At 33.3% G+C, this 19754-nt stretch overlaps 3 protein-coding genes across 4 annotated transcripts; 1 reads left to right on the forward strand and 2 right to left on the reverse strand.

Moving 5' to 3' along the window:
• The first annotated feature begins 560 nt into the window (after positions 1 to 560).
• On the forward strand, positions 561 to 2831 carry LOC122594258 (F-box/FBD/LRR-repeat protein At1g13570-like). 2 transcript variants are annotated; one of them, XM_043766733.1, is made up of 4 exons: positions 561 to 684; positions 1271 to 2069; positions 2168 to 2326; positions 2405 to 2831. In XM_043766733.1, the coding sequence occupies exons 2-4, from the start codon at positions 1275 to 1277 to the stop codon at positions 2690 to 2692; spliced, it is 1242 nt and encodes a 413-aa protein (XP_043622668.1). In that variant the 5' UTR covers positions 561 to 684; positions 1271 to 1274; the 3' UTR covers positions 2693 to 2831. The 2 variants fall into 2 exon arrangements, with proteins under 2 accessions (XP_043622668.1, XP_043622667.1); XM_043766732.1 differs by lacking the exon at positions 561 to 684 and having other exon boundaries at positions 1177 to 2069.
• Positions 2832 to 3569: 738 nt separating this feature from the next.
• On the reverse strand, positions 3570 to 4624 carry LOC122592349 (temperature-induced lipocalin-1-like). The gene is made up of 2 exons (XM_043764552.1): positions 4182 to 4624; positions 3570 to 3902 (listed from the first exon to the last, which is right to left on the reverse strand). Exons 1-2 carry the CDS (start codon positions 4554 to 4556, stop codon positions 3717 to 3719), a joined length of 561 nt encoding a protein of 186 aa, XP_043620487.1. The 5' UTR covers positions 4557 to 4624; the 3' UTR covers positions 3570 to 3716.
• A 7360-nt stretch (positions 4625 to 11984) lies between these two features.
• Positions 11985 to 12896, reverse strand: LOC122592718 (temperature-induced lipocalin-1-like). The gene is made up of 2 exons (XM_043765008.1): positions 12466 to 12896; positions 11985 to 12330 (listed from the first exon to the last, which is right to left on the reverse strand). The coding sequence occupies exons 1-2, from the start codon at positions 12838 to 12840 to the stop codon at positions 12145 to 12147; spliced, it is 561 nt and encodes a 186-aa protein (XP_043620943.1). The 5' UTR covers positions 12841 to 12896; the 3' UTR covers positions 11985 to 12144.
• Between the last annotated feature and the right edge of the window lie 6858 nt (positions 12897 to 19754).

The following is a 19754-nucleotide window of genomic DNA, read 5'->3' on the forward strand; positions in this document are numbered from 1 at the left end:
AAGTCGAGGTTTTTCATGGTCACCATCTCTCTAATATAGGGATTGAGTACACAAATTATGGGACTACAGACAAGAACTTTTGAGATCAAACTCTGGTTCAACAGTTGCATTAGATGTGGACCTAAATGGAAGCCCATAATTTAAACATACCATCTAGTAGGGGCATACTAGAAAACGTCTTCCAGGGTTGTTCGATGTCCACGAAGTGCGCAATTTTAGTGGTTGTTTACAATCACAGTGAGATGGAATGTTGTTAGATAGGGAAGAAGACATGCTCAATTTAGGATTTATTTTGGGGAAAAAGTATTTGGGGGGAAATGAATTTAGGGGAAAATGAATTTGGTGGGAAAATGGAACATAATCTGTTTTTTATACACATTGTTTAGAGTGGGAATCCAAGTCAGCTTAAAAAGTAATACATTTCAGCGTCACGCCATCATGAATTGTAAAACCGGTAAACCAGTCAACTTTGGGTCTCGAGTTCAATGGGAAATCATATAAATAAAGTAAAGTACGTTAGTGACTTGACGCTTCTCGACTTAACCATTCTCTTTAATACATACATATATTTACACAAGTATTACTAAATCATAATATCAACGAACTACAGTAAATATATGGAGGCATGATGTCAAACACCCCTCAATAATCTAATATTTCCTTACACCGGAGTCAGTGTGAAAGGTTAGGGATTTTTCCTCATTTTATCTATTTTTATTAGCTTCTTATATCTTTTGTGTTGCTAATAATGCTGATACAATCACTAGTAGCCATTGATTTGCTTTTTTATAAAGTGATGATAATTTACTTTTAATTGATACCTTAATTGTTTTGTATTCCAGTTGATTATTCAAGGTTAGGTATTCATTTTGCATACAACATTTAGGCCAACTGTGCTTTTCCAAAATTTCCACTTTGAGATTCATATATATTTAATAAATAATAAATGATATCGCTGAAGAAAAGGGATTTTTTGATCGGCAATTGCCTATATTTTCTGATTTATTCTGTTGGTCATATGGTAGTTGTGGACCTGTGGTGGGTGGTGACCTGCTCTAAGTCAAAGATTTTTTTTTTTTAGTGTGCATGAATAAGTTGCTTATTACAAAGTAACCCAAAAACGGAGAAAAAGAAAATTAATAACTCAAGTGGGAAATTTAGTACCCTTGACATTGGGTCGAAAGGGTTAAAATTTAAGAACTAGTTTGCCCGATTGAGAGTCGGGAATTTTGTTTATGTACTTAGAGCTTTATACATGTCTTGTATTTAGTATAATGGAACTGGTGCATGGGAGAAAAGGTAGAGCCTCCAGATGTGCACCAGTTGAAGATGTTATTGGCAACATGCCAGAGAATGTGATAACAAATATCATGGATCGTTTGCCGTTACAAGAGGCTGTAAGGACGGCTATCTTGTCAAGAAAGTGGAGGTATAAGTGGACTTTACTCAGTCAACTTGTATTTGATTATGATTTCTTCCAGAGTTTAAAGAGATCAGGAGACGCCATAATGCATTTTGACCAGAAGAATATAAGCAGACTTATGCTACATCTTAAAGGTGCCATAACAAACTTTGTTCTCGATATGCCGGAGGGCATAGCATTGGATGTTGAAGATGTCAATCACTGGATAATATTCCTGTGTAGAATAGGTATCAAGAAGTTTACTCTTCTAAATGATTATGATGAACTTAAGTTGCCTGCCAATATATTCTCTTGTATAGCGTTGCAACATTTAGAGCTTCATTGCTGTTTTTTCAGCCCATTGCCTAGTTTTCATGGTTTACCAAACCTATTGAGCTTAGAGTTGTATAAGGTTAGAGTTCAAGACTACAAATGCGGGGATATAATCGCTCAGTCTCCCTTACTTGAGAAATTGTCAATTTTTGATTTTGTCGCTAGATGTGAAGTGAAATTGGTTGAGATTGTAAAACTTGCAAATCTCAGAGAATTATGTCTGTCATTGCTTTTGCTTGACAATGTGACCATGACGAGACCTTCCAATATCTTTCACCAACTGTCTCTTCTTCCAAAACTTCAGAACCTTATTTTGTATTTTTGGGATTGCACGGTAAGGGCTAACTTTATTTTTTCAATTTCACTTTAGAATGTACTGAAAGTAGGAGTTAAGATTGCTAATTAAAGTGGCTTTCTATGTACTTGTTATAGTTCTTGGCAGAAGTCGGTGAACAAACATGGGTCTCTACTGCCTTTCCCTGCCTCAAGACTCTTTCATTATACGGAATAGATTTTAGCAGTGATACTATGTTATCATGTGTTATTGGAATGCTTTCTGACGCCCCGAATTTGCAGACGCTTGATATCACGGTAAGTGAATGCATATGTATCATATTCTTTAAATTATAATCTCATAGCTGAGCATTTGATAACTGCTTACTCTTGTAGGCCGCATACAAGAGTACTCTCCCTCCTCCTCTCATTTCTTTTTTAGAGGTTGACTGCAACACAATTGGGCAGTTGCAGCTTCAAAATGTGGTGTTAGCATCTATCAAAGGTTTAGAAAATGAGGTATGTTTGATAAAGTCTATTCTTGCTTGTTCTCCATTGCTTAAGCGGATCGTTATTACTCCGAACATATTACTAATGGGAGATGGCAATGAAAAGTTTAAGTTGGCTAGCAAGCTGCTGAAGCTCCATCGAGCTTCTCCCTTAGCTGAAATTTCCTTCCACTAATCCACTTAGTTTAGGATTTTTTTTAATTATCTTATATTTTCTTTTGTTTTATGTTGTTTTGGTTGACATCGCAACTAGTACTCTAACCTTGCTTATAATTTTTCTGATGGTGGTTCTATTTAATAAAATTTACCCACAATACATGAACGTGCTTACGCACCCACGTGTTTGGCTTAATCTTGACATATAGTTTAATTTTTGTTAGTTGGCTTTGTTAATTAATTTGTTTTGTCAAGTCAGTAAGTGATAGGTAGAATAAGTCCTTGTCTTACTCAACCTGCTGGTATATATGTCTTTATCAAGATGGTTTTGCTTGCACATCGTCAATGGTACACATACTCAACTGTTTAAGAATGCTTTGAATTCTAGTAATTAAAGCTGAATAAGACTGCCTGAACATACCTAGAGATAGATAACTCATGGATGGATGACCAATTCTAGCATACTGATAATTATTGTCAAGATAAAATACCCTATAATCAGTAGCAGGTATGATCTCTAGAATATAGAACTTGATCTTTAGTATGGCTTTATCGCTCTTGAGGTCACCTTATCAGCTATCTCTTTTATGGCTAATCTCTTGCCATCAAGACAATGTTCATTCCGAACATTGACAATGACTTGTTTTTCAGTGTGTGATAATGTCTCATCTTTTAGGCTGATTTCTCAGTGTCAATGAGGCAATTTGGCACCATCTGCCAATGTATCTTTCTTGATAAGATCCCTTCACAACTTCAGTTCAATCTCTTTCATTTCCATTATGTTAATTTGTGTGTAATTTCATGGGTGGTCTTAGCAATAGCCTTTTTCAATCCTAGGAAGTCTATCAATACCCACAGGAGAGAACATACCAGGAAAAGATAGAGGAATCATAACATGTTGAAATTTGTCTTTCTATAACTGAATATTTATTTTTCATCTTTATATCAAAAAAAATTGAATGCAAAAAACATTTCAACCAACAGTTTTATCAGTTTATCACTATGTGACTAACACTCCAACATGTAGTTCACTTTCTGAGGGCTTATCTTCCGAAAATTGATTTCAACCACCACACGCCTTTGGTATCAGCTGGTGCGTCTTCAGTCTCCGGTGGAGGGTTTGTGTGATTAGTCTTCTTCAGTTTGCTTACATCATACCCTTCTCCCTTAGCCTTCTCAACAAGCTGATTATATATCTCCTCATCAAGATGATTTTCCCTGCACAGAATCTTCACAAACCACACAACTTGTAAGCGTTATTGATTATTGCTTTGAAAAACCGTTTGTCTAATTATTGCGTTTTGATACCACAGATTAGCCATTTTGAAGTAGTTTGGGGCCACTATCTTAAGCTGCTTATCCGAGTAAACTAAGTTGCTTATGGTTACAAGTTGGATGCTTATTCACATAGACAGTTTAAATAAGTAAATCCCAAACACTATCTTAGACTTCTTGAAATATAACTACTTTTCAAAAACGAAAAGCTTGAAGCAGAAAATAAGACATACCCATAGAGATTTCTTGGAAGGTTGACCAATAAGAGCATACTGATAATCATCATCAAGAAACAAAACCCAATAATCACCAGTAACAGGAAAGATGGGCAAAAAGGGTGGCACCCAAAACTTAACCTTCAATTTAGCTTCATCACTTGTAGGGTCAGCTTTATAAGCAATCCCTTCAATGAATCCTCTCTTGCCATCAGTCCAAGTTTCATTCAAAACATTGATGGTAGTCCCATCTTCTTTCAAGGTGTAAGTAGCCCTTGTGTTCGTACCGTTTTTCGGCTGGTTTCTTGATGGGAATGAAGCTATCTCATACCATCTTCCCATGTATCTTTGTATATCTACGCCCTTGACAACTTCCATATCTTTGTTGGCCATGGTGAAACGTATGTGTATGTGTGTGTAATGTGTAAATGAGGTTGTGGGGGTTATACAAACGAGATATGTAGATAAGGATAATATAAGGGATTCGTGACCTTACACCTGTTTTGAGATAGCAACAAATGATACTTCTTTTTTTCTTTTCTTCGTATGTTCCCTTGAGACATTTATTGTCGACGTAACAACGAAAGTACTCACTCATGTCATGGACGGAACTTTACTGTCGACACCCTCCTAGTTACATCAAAGTTTAGTAAAATAATGGTTTTCTTTTTACTGAAATTTGTCTTTCCAACGACAATCGGCATCAGTTCATTTCTCGACTAATAAAGTTACATTTCCTACTCATAATCCAAAGATAATAAGAGTCGATGTCGTTTTTAACGGTGTTGGCATGCAACTTGAGTGAGTAAAAAGTTATGCCGACTCAAATGTGTAATCAAGATTAACCAAACTTAAAAGTCACAAACAACTTGAGCATTTGGATTTGCTCTTCTATAAATGCTTTTGCATTCAAAGTAAAACCAAATTTGGTGCTCAATTACAAATGTTAATTATTAATATTAATATTAATATTATATGTATATAGTGAAAGTACATATGAGTTTAGCTTAAATGTGAAATCTTTCTTATATTAATTAATATATCAATATTTTCTGAAAATAAATAAATGATTTAGATCTAGTATATTTAATACAACATTTATTATTTAACTCCTGAAATACTTATACTAATAATAATAATCCCTCACCACTAATCTTGGTGCTCAATTACAATTTACAAATGTTAATTATTAATATTAATATTATGTATATAGTGAAAGTACATATGAGTTTACCTTAAGTCCTTAAATGTGAAATCTTTTTTAAAGCATCCACAATGAAAGGTTTTTCAAAAGCTTTTTATGAAAAATTAATTTGTAAAAAGTTTTTGCTTCAATGGATCAAGTCTTTAAAAAACTTTAAATTCTTTAATAAACGTTAAATTAAATAAGAGAGAGAATATAATGACTTGAGGAATTATAAGTCATTAAGAAAAAACTTTTACTTACCATGGAAAAAAAGCTTTTAGTTTGAATAAAAAGCTTGATAAAATAGTAAAAAGCTTTTGAAAAAACCTCTCCATTAGAGATGCTCTTATATTAATATATCAATATTTTCTGAAAATAAATAAATGATTTAGATCTAGTATATTTAATACAACATTCATTATTCAACTCCTGAAATACTACTTATATTAATAATCCCTTATATTACACAAGAGCTATTAACTATACACAATATTTATATTTAAATGGTCTATTTTGTCCTTATATATAATTTTCATGTTTGACCCTTTTATTTTCTCCTTTACATTAATTTCATTAAAACCATCTATAAAGATTGAAACCATACAATAACAAGATAAACCAACTCAAATTCAATATCTGATAATTTAAAGACTTAATTCAGTTTCAAACTTAGGCCAAAACAAACCAAACGAAAAATCCGAAACATGTTCTTATCTATTAAAAAAAAAGAAGTAACTCTGCATATAACCAAGAAAGAAGTCCATAAGTGTATATCATCAAACATCATGTCATCAACACTAATGCAGATTGTGTACTCTCTTACATTAGCCCAAATCGCTCCCAAATCGCTTCCTTTACCTGAACAAATCTGTAACACCTCGCTAAACCAGAATATACCGGATGCACAGATAAGCACAAGCACGCACAGTACAAGTTCAAACACAGCCAATAACATTAAAAGATAAGTAGTATCATAAGTTATTACAGCACATGGGATATACTCAGAATAGTCAATGTCAAGAAAGACAGGACAATTGTCTTTACAGAACCAAGTCTTGAACTGAAATGAGCAAAAGGAGGTCTTCACAGCTACTGATCTTGAACGTACGAACAATCATCAAAGGAATGAGCTGAGAGAAGGAAGACTCCTATGCTAAAGGATCTAATAGCCTAGCCTGAAAAGCATGTAAGTTCAAAAGGGTCAACTACGAAAGTAGTTGGTGAGATTCACATAAAGTACTCAATAGGTATACATGGTAATAATAATAATATGTATAATAAGAGCAAGTCATAAGGTCAGTACATTTATCAAAAGTACTTCGTAATAGCAAGATCAGTTTAAGAACAAGTAATGTACTTTATATGTATGTATATAATTACTGCTAACCCGATTGGCCAAAGATGAACAATAATATACCAGTAAGCTCACGTAAACAAGTAAGCTAAATATATGATTCGGATCAGAACAAGTACAGATAATATGCATCCTCCAGAACTGTAGAGAATGAGGGTGGACCTACCCTAACAGCGCTGTCCATGATTACCTACGGTTCATTCCCTGAACTGTGGGATATGAATTGATAGCAGTAAAAGTAGAACTCGTACATAAATCAGTAAGTACATAATAGAGAACATTTGTAGTAATATAAATGTATTCAAGATCCTGCCCATTCAAGATCTAAATACACTTTAGAGGATAATTCAGAATCATTTCATAAACATTCCATACGATCGTAAAATAGTACGTAGAACAGTTCCAGAACATATATGTATATATATGTGTATATATATATATAAGTACAAAAATAGTTTTCATGCTTTTCAGTCCCCGATAGAGAACTTTGAACAAAGTGGGCGAAAAGGGGATAAGTGAACTCACAGTGATCTGGTACACGCACAGTTATCGAGCACAGAGAGCACGCACAGAGATAGGTAGATTATATCTTTCACAATCCAAGCACACCTTGACAGAATCCTAAGTACACATTGTTGGTCACATAATATGCACATATATTAGTCTTGGTGATTATTTAATCACAAAATGTCCTTGATGATCCGATGATTTGGGTCCTTTGAAGATCTTTGAACGTTTTGACTCAAAAGGGTTTAAATGAACTTTAAGTACATGTACTGGACTCGAACTGAACGTTTTAGAACTCACACACTAGTACTTATTGTGTCAATGAGTTGAACAAGTCTTAGATAATGAACTTTTAGTCTTAAGAACTCAGTCATTTGTTCATAGCACTCTTACTTTGATAAGGTCAAGGACTTATTCAGGGAAATACGTACAATTTTAAGTCAAGTCTAGGAACAATATTATTTAAGGTTTTGTGAAAACAAATTGTCCCAAGTTAGTGCATTTAGATCGTTCTCCTGTTTTAGCCAAACTAGAATGTTCCTGCCTTATGCTCATTTAGGTCGTTTTAGATTCAGCTCCATTTAGATCATTTTAGGGTTCTGCTTCAAAAGAGATCGCGTCATAATCTTGAGTGTATTAAGATCGTTTTAGTTTGATATATTCGAATCGTTTCAGCTTTGTACTCAAGGTCGTTTTAATTATTACAAGATTGCTTTATAACTAAATCAATTAGATCGTCCCACTACTACAAGATTGAGATCGTTTCATGCCCATTATTAGATCGTTTTAGAGGCCTGGTCTTTTAGACCGTTTTACAAGTTTACCAATTTAGGTCGTCCTACCCTCCTAACCCTAAAGAGATCGTCTTAGTTTAGGTCGTGATAGCTATATAACAGAAGAGATCGTTTTGCAACCTCAAAGAGATCGTCCTAGGTTCACTCAAAAGAGATCGTTTCATGAACTAGCCAAAGAGATCGTTTTAAGTTGAGGTTATTTAGATCGTTCCAGCTCAAAGTATTTTTATCATGACCACAACTAGTTCAAATGGAGATTCAATTGAGCAAAACCGATCATTAGATCAGTTACCCCTATATGAACCAAGACCGAACCACACTTCAAACACAACAACAACGAACAGCAACAGTAGTAGCTCAAGAACACCTCACGAGCCCAAACAGCCAAGAATTTAATCTTTGGTGGTCTAAATCGAATTCGGGACGAGTTAGAATGTAGCACTAGTATATACGAACGTAATAACACAATTTCCTTATCACTTTAACGGTTTTCAAGATCAAAATGTCACAAGTACACTTGGTGGTTTCAAGAACAAGTTATGTTCATATTTGAAAAATGGGTTTTGTAATTTAATCATGTTTTGACTCAAATTTGTTCACCAAACTGTTGTTAAACATATCTAGACACAAACCCGTTGATTATTAACACGATTTCTTAACAAAAATCGGACCAAATCATCAAGAACAAGAACATAAAAAGTACACTTTTATTTTGATCAAATTCTCAAAAAGATGTTGTTATTACCTGCGATTTGATGCTAGAAACGTGTTTTGATCGTCACAAGGAACCCGAAAGTACAAACGATTTCATTCAAACAACCCAAAATCAAAGGGGTGATTTTTAGTGTGTGAAAATGGTGGTAGAGAGCCTGACTATGTGTTTCTTTAGAGAGAGGGTGGTGTTTGGAGGTGATGAATGAATAGTGCTTTCTCACTCTATCATTTTCTATATATACTTTATCATAATAATTGTATTGGAATAAATGCAAGGACTTTTTATGAATATTTGGGCTAGGGCTTTTAAGAACATGAACGTTTACGAGCCCGAACTTTAATATTTTATCGAATTAATTCATAATCCGTCACATAAATCAAGATTTTAGGTCAAATTGACCTTCAAATACTCACAGAATATAAGTCTATAGCACGTTAAGAACTTAAATAAATTGAACTGTTGAGCCGTTCAGATGGCGAAAGTACGATTTAAGGAACTTAATTAGAATATTTATAAGGCGGTTGTTACAAAATCCGCGTTATATTAGTCATAGTTTGCAAGACAAACGATTAAACGCAAGATATTGAACTATAAAAAACTAAAAAAACTCACCTTTCATACTATTTCATTGAGATAAAATTATCAGGATATGCATTTAAATCAAATAGGATATCTTCGTTCCTCTCAAATACACTAGTAGAGTTTGAAGAATTGAAGGATCTCGTTTTGTAGAAGTTGATCCTCTCTTCTTCTTTGCTTTTGGAGGTCTTCCTTTCGGTTTTTGAATATTCAGCTCGAACAATATATCAGGGTCGTTCACAAATTTACTAATTAATGAGGTAACATATTCTTTCTTGTTTTGGGGACACATTTGATACTTTGAATGCAAGTCATTGAGCAAATCATCCAACTTGCTTGCACCATCCTCATTTATACCATTTTCTACGGTATCTAAAGACAATGTATCAATCCTCCAATGTGGGTGAAAAAGATTCAATGGAAGCGTCTTTTGCATCCAAGATTATCATGTGAGCACATGGAAGACCCATATTAGACATCAAATGAATGGTGGAAGAACTTACAGTACCTAAAAAACTCAAATAAATAGTCCATGTTAAATGTAAATTTTAAGTTGTATAACAATTACTTCAAATGAAACTTATAAATATTACCCTTTATAGCTTGCTCATATTGCTTGTATTTCTCCTTCAATGCAAAATGAGATACACGACATAGGAGCTCATTGAAGAAAGGCATATTGCAATCATGAAGAACTTGAATTCGTTCACTTGCAAGTTGGTTCTTAATCTCGTTGAATTCATGCTCAACCGCTAGACTGATCTTATCTTTCACTTGTTTAAAACCACCCGTTGAAACTTGTAAATACATTTTCAGTTTCGTATGAGCACCTTTAGCCCTCGAGGAAGAACGATTACCAAGATGTAAGTACTTATCGGTCCACGCACTAACGAACTTTTCTTTCCAAGGTAACCATATCTTATTTTACTCTATTGCATCTTTCTTCTCGTTATAGAACAACTTAAATTCAGCCCAGTTCTTTTCAAAGAGAGTTTGAATTGTTGAATATACCACATTTTTCCAACTTTCCATGAAAATGTTGAACTCTTCTGTATGTTTAAAATGCTTCTTACGATTTGCATTTTAGAAATGTACATATTACATTGACATAACTATATAACAACTCTTATGGAATTATTATAGGCAAAATACAAAAATACTAATTACTTGTAGTCTAGTACCTTTAACTTCTAGCATCTAGCTAATTTCTAGTTAAGGGTAATAAGAGTTCTAGAGTAAAAGATGAGAGAACTACGCCGCCTCAAATATGTTTTGAAATTTTAAAAAATATCAATATATATGAGTGTTGACTTAATAAACTAACATGTCTATAGAGATTGTAACACATACACAGTAGAAATATATAACATTGCTCCTAAAAAAACACATTTGTAAAGCCAAAAACATCATATTTATCAATCGATCTAGTGATTGATCGATTGCGGGTAAAACATGATCATATTATTCATCGTGTACACAAAACAGGTAAAACATAAAAACAAAAGCCATTGAATTACAAATATTACTTGTGTCTCCATGATTTCAATCAATCGTATAAAGAGATTTGGTGGGAATAAGAAACGTGTGTGTGGGTGGGGAAAGATATTAGGGTTTAATTATAAAAGAGATGGTTGTAATATTAGGGGTAAAATAAAAGGATTAAATATTAAAATTTGAGATAAGGGCATAATAGACCATTTTAATGTAAATGTTGTATATGGTTAATAGTAGTTATGTAGGAATCATTTCCCAATACCTTACCACCATCACACAATCATCAACACCACTATCTTGTCATAGCCGAAAAGTACTCTAAGTTTCTATACACATCCAAGTACTCTCCTTATTTTATTGACCTTAAAATCATGTGCGATAACACAAGAAAAAGGTCAGAGAATACATCTCGTAGTCATCGTATTACCTTTGGTAACTTAATATTCCGTTTTCACAACTCGTGAAGTCGTGTACATTCATTAGCAAAGGACCACCTGGGCCTGTAAAAAATTAAGCCCAACGCATGTTAATATTCAGGCCTGATCTTTTGCGGGTTTCTGTTGCTGCTAAATCTTAGCCTTTTCGATTAGTTTTCTTCTAGGATCCGTACATCATCCATGATTTTTTGTTGCTTAAAGACGTCTAACAACTAACAAGTACGATGTCTCTCCGAAATGATCATCTATACTACCCATCAACGGTGTTTCACGATAATATACGATGCAACACTTTAAATGTAATTTAGTAATACAGTGTGAAGTGTGAACATCTTCCTCAATTAATCATGCCAACTCGATTTCTTCAAGATGTATACTTGTTTTTGTAATAAATGCCAAAATTCTTTTGGCTTTTAACTATTAATTATTGAAGGTCGAGAGTTTTCGTAGCAAACGCCATATTACAATTTGAGTTTCCTAGCATCCTATCGTTTTAACTATTTTCAAGCTAATATTTATGTTCTTTAATATTTCCAAAATATACTCCTGGGTCACCATCATCAAGTGCATTCTTAAATGTATTCTAGGATAGGAAGAGCGTAAGACGTTACTATCAAAGTATCAATACAAAATTCCATCAAGATGTACATCTCAATACAAGTTATACTGCTTGAATCAAAATCATCATCGTAAATTCATTCTAAAACAATATATCATAAAATACTACAATAAATGAATATCACAATTCTCACTCATGAAACAAACATAATGCACTTACCATATATAAACATAATTTTGGTCACACAAACAAAACATTACAACATTCTTTCTTTTAATAAACCAAAGTCCAAAACTCAATAAAATACTTGCTACTACAAAACATAAATATTATTGTATTGTTCATCCAAGACCACCCTATTTCCCAAAAAGTGATTTCAACCACCAAACGCCTTTGGTATCAGCAGGTGCATCATCAACCTCTGGTGGTGGATTTGTATGATTAGTCTTTTTGAGCTTACTAACATCGTACCCTTCTTCTTTTGCCTTTTCAACCAACTGATTATATATCTCCTCATCTAGATGATTTTCCCTGCACAATATCTACACCCACAAAAACAATTCCTCAATATTAACAACCCACAAAAATAAATATAACAAATATTAACATTTGTCATTTAAAAAGAAATAGTAACACAACATGACCAAAATTATAATAAAATTAAAGAAGAAACATACCCATAAATAATTCCTAGAAGGCTGACCAATTAAAGCATACTGATAATCATCATCAAGATACAAAACCCAATAATCACCAACAATAGGAATAATAGGCAAAAATGGTGGCACATAAAACTTGACTTTCAATTTAGCCTCATCACTATTAGGGTCAGCTTTATAAGCAGTCCCTTCAATATAACCTCTTTTGCCATCACTCCATGTTTCATTCAAAACATTCACAGTTCCATCATCTTTCAGTGTGTAAGTAGCCCTTGTGTTCATACCATTTTTGGGCTGAAATCTTGATGGGAATGAAGCTATTTCATACCATCTGCCCATATATTTTTTTAGATCTATGCCTTTTACTACTTCCATTGCTTTTTTGCTTGCCATTTATTATTGTGTGTTTAGGGTTTTGGTTCTTTATTATTATTTTGTTTAGATGTGAATTAAGGGATTTTTCATTATATAGAATTTTGAGAAGTTTATGATAAGGGTGATGTGGAAAGTTTATAGCCTTACACGCGTTAAAAGCGAATAGTTTTGATGTCGATGATTCTGGAATGTGTGATGAGATATTTCTAGGCTTTCTTGAGAAGAAATAATAGTCTTTGTGTTTCTTCTTCTTCAAGTGGGTTGATTGTCAATGTGAATTACATTTGATGAAAAATAAGTGTTTCTTATTATGTTTTCTTTTAGATAAAAGACTTCAATTGTTATTTGATAATAAATTAATAATGTAACGTTTATGTTTTCATTTTCTCATAAATATAAATATATAAATATAAACTCTTTATATATCGTTTTGGTTTGATAATTTTTACTGCATTTAAATATATTAAAACATGATTAAAAACTTTATTAATCGACATTTTGATATAGACATATGTCACTTTTAATTCAATTAAAAACATTTTTAATTTAACTTTACCTAATAATTATTTCCAATGATAACTAGCATATGGGCTTGAGACAGGCTAGCGGGTTTTTTCATAAGTGGTTTGGGATAGTAATAAGAGACCCAAGTTCTATTTTTGAGCCGATCTAATTTTATCGTTAATTTGTTGTCGTGTTTATCGGTGAACGGTTAGCGGGATCATGGTCTTGGACTAGAGTAACATAGGATGCTTAAAGGGTCATACGATTAGATTGGGGAGCTGGTTGTGGCTTTTGCCATTAAGTCATTCATATAAAATCCATGAACATTTTTTGTTTACCAACCGTTAATGATAAAATTTTAAAAAATAATTAACAATCGACTATACTAACAACCTACTGATTACTACTGACTACATAATAAAAATTGAGAACTAGTGTTAATCTTAAAAAAGAAAAATTATATTTTTAAGGTCTTCAATATTAAGGGGCATTTGTTATTGCGATTATAGAACAAAATCTGTTTTTTTAAAATAGATTATGCGTTTTCAAAACTGCGTTTTGAAAAAGCATGCAGGTACATGTTTCTCCAAAACTACGTTTTCATAGCCGATAATCACTTTTTCATACCAACACTTTTTTAGATTATCTACGTTTTACAAACGTAATAATCAAATAATCACTTTATAACGCAATACCAAACACCCTCTAAGCCTTTGAATACCAATTTAGACTAGCGATTTACAAGATATGAGAAAATGTGTTTTCGCAAGTGACAGCTGCAGTTACATTGAACAATATCATTGTATCAATGAACTTCAAAACTTGTCTTTGTCCGTTCCCGGAACTTCTTTCCAAAAGCAAAAGTTTATACCATGTAACATGTACCGTCCGCACATTAACACTATGAAAAAGTTCTAATCTATGATATACAAACATAAAGTAATGTGTAAAATAGTACCGAACTTGTTGCAATATTGGCTAGCTAGTTACACTCATGAGTTAGTAAATAATAATGTACAAGTTTTCAATTCGTAGGCCATTGAGGTCTTGAAGTGGTCCTTCATTCATATATTAGTCTTACGTAAATGGTTGATTATATGTTAACAAAAGAAGGATCAAGTGAATCGGTTAATAGTAACGTCGGTCCTTATAGGGCGTCTTCCCCCGCGTCCGACGCCAAGGAGGGGGGAGACGCTATTAGCACGAGTTGCGTTTTTGGTGGTGTCTTGAGGGTTTCTTCTAACTTTAAATGCACGTCTGAAGTGTTTGTGAGGGGGGGAAATAGGGGAAGAAAAGTAGGTTATAAAGAGAGGGTGTTCTTGAGATATTTTATGAGAGAAAAAAGGTAATGAATTGAACTGGAAGAATGAGGGAAGAAGTAAGTTTTTATAAGGAGAGACCTAAACAAATCTCCTAGCATAGTAGCGTCGTTGTGTTAAACTTACAAATAAGATATTTGAAATATCAACAAACAGCACTATCAAACCGCAATGTTGGCTAAATGCTCAACTCAAAATAAAGGGTTTATCCTTAGATAATATTTCCGGCTATGTGTTTCCTACGGCGTGGCTAAGTTGCATAATTTTGGGTAAATGTTTACAATAGAACTCAATTTGTTCAAGCGTACAAGCTCTGAGGTCACTCATCATTGTTTTCCTGTTTTGGGTAAATATTTACGACATAACTCAATTTAACTTTTTTTCCCTCTAATGAGAGCCCTTTTCATCCTTGTCATTAACTTTTGGCTAAAATCATTATTGTGGTTTGTATTTCGTCTTTCCCGTTATAATTTTGCCGTTAACCCCCTCACATGGAGCATTTTCATCTTTCTATAGAGTTAAGTGCAAAAATCGTCCATGTGGTTTGTCGTTTTTGCATTTTTTTCATCCTCGCCGTTAACAAATCTAGGAGAACTTTTCGAACAAAACAAAACAAACAAAAATTACCAGTAACAATTTAATCCAAACAAAACAAAAACTTATATACTTACATTTGACGATTGGGTCAATCATTTTCAAATGCAAACAGGTACATATAATGTTTTAAATATCGGTAGTACTACCCGTAATACCGGTATCAGATGGTACTCCGGTACAACTATTTTCGGTATTTTTTGTATTACCGTTCCAGTATTTCCGGTATTCTCAATTTTTATTTTTTAAATTTTTAAAAAAATTATATTTATAATATTTTAATGTTATTTCTTTGTAATTTATAAACTTTCTTATATTTTATTATAAAGTACCTATTTGGTATTATTTTTGAGTGAATTTTAATTACATTTTTACTATTTTTGTTAAATTGTAGTAAGCTTTATAACATTTTTTTATAAAGAAATTAAAATCATTTATATAAATAAAACAAGATTGTCTTCTTAAGTTATTTTTAGAAAAATTGTGATGTGTCAAGCTTGAATTATTTCCTACTAATATTTATGAGAATACATGATGTCATATATACTTTCTTTTAAGACTTATCTTGCCAAAAATTTCTTAGTTTAATTTGCATACTTGTATTTTTTAATTTTTTGTAAGTACTCTTTATATTTGTTTGTGCTGTGTTTTTTTTATTATTATTGAAAACTTCCCCGAATTAACAAAAAAAATTCTGAGCATGTTTGGTCAAAGTATATCTTGTCTTTACTGCAAGCCATTTTCTGGTTAAATTTTTTTAACTTTTGCACAAATTCATGGGTTCATCAACAATAACTAGAACATTTGTGTTTTTTTTTTCCAGTCTAAACCATTTTAGTGCAACTCTTGGTTAATAACTTTATACATTTTTACTAATTAAATTATAAATTTATCAACAAAACAAATAACATATTACTTATTTTTTGGTAAAAGTTTTATAAAATAACCCGGATTGAATCCGGGTTGATTAACTAGTAAATGTATAAATTAGCCACACCAGCCTGAATTAAATTAGATCCTCATATGTAGGTATATATAGTTTTTTTGATTTTAATTTGTTTTGGTTTTTGATTATATTGATGTTTGAAAGATTGTTAAGTACAAGGATGAAAAATGCAAAAACGACGAACTATAAGGACGAATTTTGCACTTAACCATAGGGACAAACCATGAAGATGGGTGAAAAGACATAAATGCCCCTCACGTGAGGAGGTTAACGGATCCAAGGACGAAATGCAAACCACATGGATGATTTTAACAAAATGTTAACAACGAGGATGAACAGTGCTTATACGAAAACCACAGGGAAAAAAAAATTACTTTGGCCTATAGTTAGGACAAGTTTTGATTAATTTGTACACCAAACTTTTAGATCATATTCTATATTGATCGATTAACATGTAAAAAAGTTGCAATTGGCATCTGTGCTTAGATTTGAGCTTGCAGATGATTTATTTTGATGTGTTGCTCCCATTTTTGGTATCGTATTAAAGCTTTTCTCTATCTCTATCCATAATAAAGCAAATCTTCTCCTATTAAATATTTATGTCTTTGAAATACCTTATTTGCTCTTGATTTTTTTTTTTCCATTTACGTAACTACCCAAAATCACTAATAAAGCAGACTGACTTCCCCATTACTACCGCCGCATTGCGCGTGTACCATGCTTGATTCCAAAATCACTAATAAAGCAGACTGACTTCCCCGTTACTATCGCCGCATTACGCGTATACCATGCTTGTTTATGTTAGGTCGAAAATCGACTAAGTATAATTTGTTCAAAATAGTTGAAGCTCAGTGAAGAAAGCTTGCTCAGGATTCTGAAGTCATTCAGAATATAACTCACTGAAGCTTCACTTCAGATTCAGAATCAACCAACACTGAAGACGTTCAGACGGAAGTCAAAGACTGAAGACTGAGGAAGAAGATCATCTCAGAAGCAGAGCTCAGAGAAGATCTTATCTGAAGTTGAATCTGAAAAGACTCAGTGAAAAAGTACTTACAACACTTTTTCACTGATTACGAGGAAAGTCTTTTTGCAGCTTTAACTACCTTTACCCGGTTAATTACTATCAACCTGGGATTGGGAAAGTTTTAGCAAAAAGGTTGGGAATAAAGTATGTCAAGTCACATCAAGAAACTTACATACTTTACCTTAAACAAGCATGTTATGGATCTGTCACACAAATCCATCCAACCACATTTAGTACGGCATATTGTCATGTCATCAGGACATGTTTGCCTATAAATATAAGACTTCTCACACTTGCAATATTGCTTGGAACTTTGGCAATTGCAACGTGTGATATTACTCTAAGTATTCTTACGAGTAATTCCTCGTTACATAGATCATTTGTATTTCTAGGTTGTTTAGATACTTTCACAAGTGTGATTATCTTTGTTCCGCAACAACTCTTGTATTTTGTTTATAAGCAATAAATAAAATACATTGAAAAATACATCTTGACTCATTGCCATAATACTTGATTATATTTAGTAATTTATATAGTTTCAAGCAATCATACTTTATTACTTTTATCCATTATCTGGATCGTAATTCTAACTAGTCCTATCTAGTTTCGATTTACTTGCCAGTCGGGTTACTTGATATAACTTGTGATTATTATTGTCTAACCTTATATCTTGTTATATCTTGATCTCGTGTACATCTTGTTAGGTGGACTTACATTTGGTATCAGAGCTTCACAGGTTAAATCATTAAGTTGTTATACCTGTTTTGATCCTACAAGATGTCTGGAACCGAACAATCAAACCCTAACCCAAATGTCAATATGAATCAAAATCCACCACCTCCACCACCAGCTCAACCCAGTTTTCATGTTCACTTTCCAAACAATCCGGTACCTAAATTTAAGGGAAATAGTGACACATTCATTACTTGGAAGGCATGTATGCTCAAGTACATCGCTGGTGTTGAAAGACACTTGACCACCATTCTTGTTGAAGGTCCTTATGTTCCCATGAATGCATCAACTATTGTCTTTAATCAAGATGGGACCCCTAGGTTAACACCCAAAGAGAAAGATCATTGGTCAGAAGAAGATCATCGTTTGGCTGACCTAGACTCTAAATTACAAAACATGATTCTCTTTGCTGTCCCAGAAAGTTTGAAACCCACTCTTGTTTTACTTGACAACTCTAAGTTGATGTGGGAAGAATTGCTAACACAATTTGAAGGAACAAAGGAAACTGTCACTACAAGAAAAGTTTCTTTAAATAAAAAATATGAAGCATTTTTTGCATTACCAAATGAGTCTTTAACTGAAACATATCTAAGATTTACAAATTTGGTCAATCAATTAAAAGCTCTTGGTGTCACAAAAGACAAAGAAATTTTACTTGAAAAATTTTGTGATATTTTACCTTCAAAATGGGAAAATTTGATCATGGTGTTAAGACAAGGCAACACCCTTCACAGCCACACTCTGGCCTCTCTGTACGGTACTTTTAGATTTACTGAGGAAAACAAAGCAGAGAGAGCTGTGGCTGAGCAAGATGCAAAGAATCATTCATCTACCAAGTCAGCTCTGGTTCATTACTCTGAACCTCAAGACACTGCCCTACTATCTTCTGAGAATGATCAGTCTGACTCTGTAAAGAAGATAGTAGCTGAATTGATGAAAGTTGGTATTTCTGATTATGCATCACATGAATGTGATGAGGATGATGATGATGATCTGATTGCTATGATTGCCAAAACCTTTAATCGTTTTAAATTTAAAACCAAAAGAAATGGCAAACAATTTCCTTCAAACAATACTATTGATAAGTCCAATCTTGAATGTTTTAAATGTGGAAAGAAAGGACATTTTATGAAGGAATGCAGATCATCACAACCTTCCTCATCACACACTGCCCCTAACCACTCTATCTTTCAGAAGCCAGATGATGGGTACAAGGCTAAGTACAAGAAGCTGAAAGCCCATATGGCAATGATGGCACAAGAAGAATCCAACAAAAATAGCTGCATGGTAGCTGATACTGAAAAATGGGAGGATTCTGACGAGTCATCTGATGATGAAGAAGAAGTAAGGGATATGTGTTTCATGGCTCGTGAAGATCAAAGTCATATTGTTAAGTCTGATGTGGCATCTGGTCGTTGGGTGGATATTATCATGAAAAAGGTTAGTGAATTTGGTTTTGAGAATGATGAAGAACTCAATCTGGATCTTTTAGTCCGAATTGAGGCTGACATATCATATGTTGAGACTGTGCGTTCAGAAAGTATTAAAAATTTTGAAATAAATTCTTCTGAACTGAACGCCAGTCAGGCCAGATTGAAAGAACTGAAAGATCTTCAGTTGACCCTGAAAAGTTATCAGTCAATGGTTTCAAAACTAGAATTGGAAAAGGAAGAACTGAAAATCATTTTAGAAAAAGAACAAAAAATAATAAAATCTTGGATGAAATCACCTTTCCCAGAAGCTGCCATAAAGAAAACTTTTGAAAACCAAAGAATCGCCTATGGCACTGGTGATCTTCATCTTGCTTCTG

This window comes from Erigeron canadensis, chromosome 3 (genome assembly GCF_010389155.1).
Source record: "Erigeron canadensis isolate Cc75 chromosome 3, C_canadensis_v1, whole genome shotgun sequence".
Lineage (NCBI taxonomy): Eukaryota > Viridiplantae > Streptophyta > Magnoliopsida > Asterales > Asteraceae > Erigeron > Erigeron canadensis.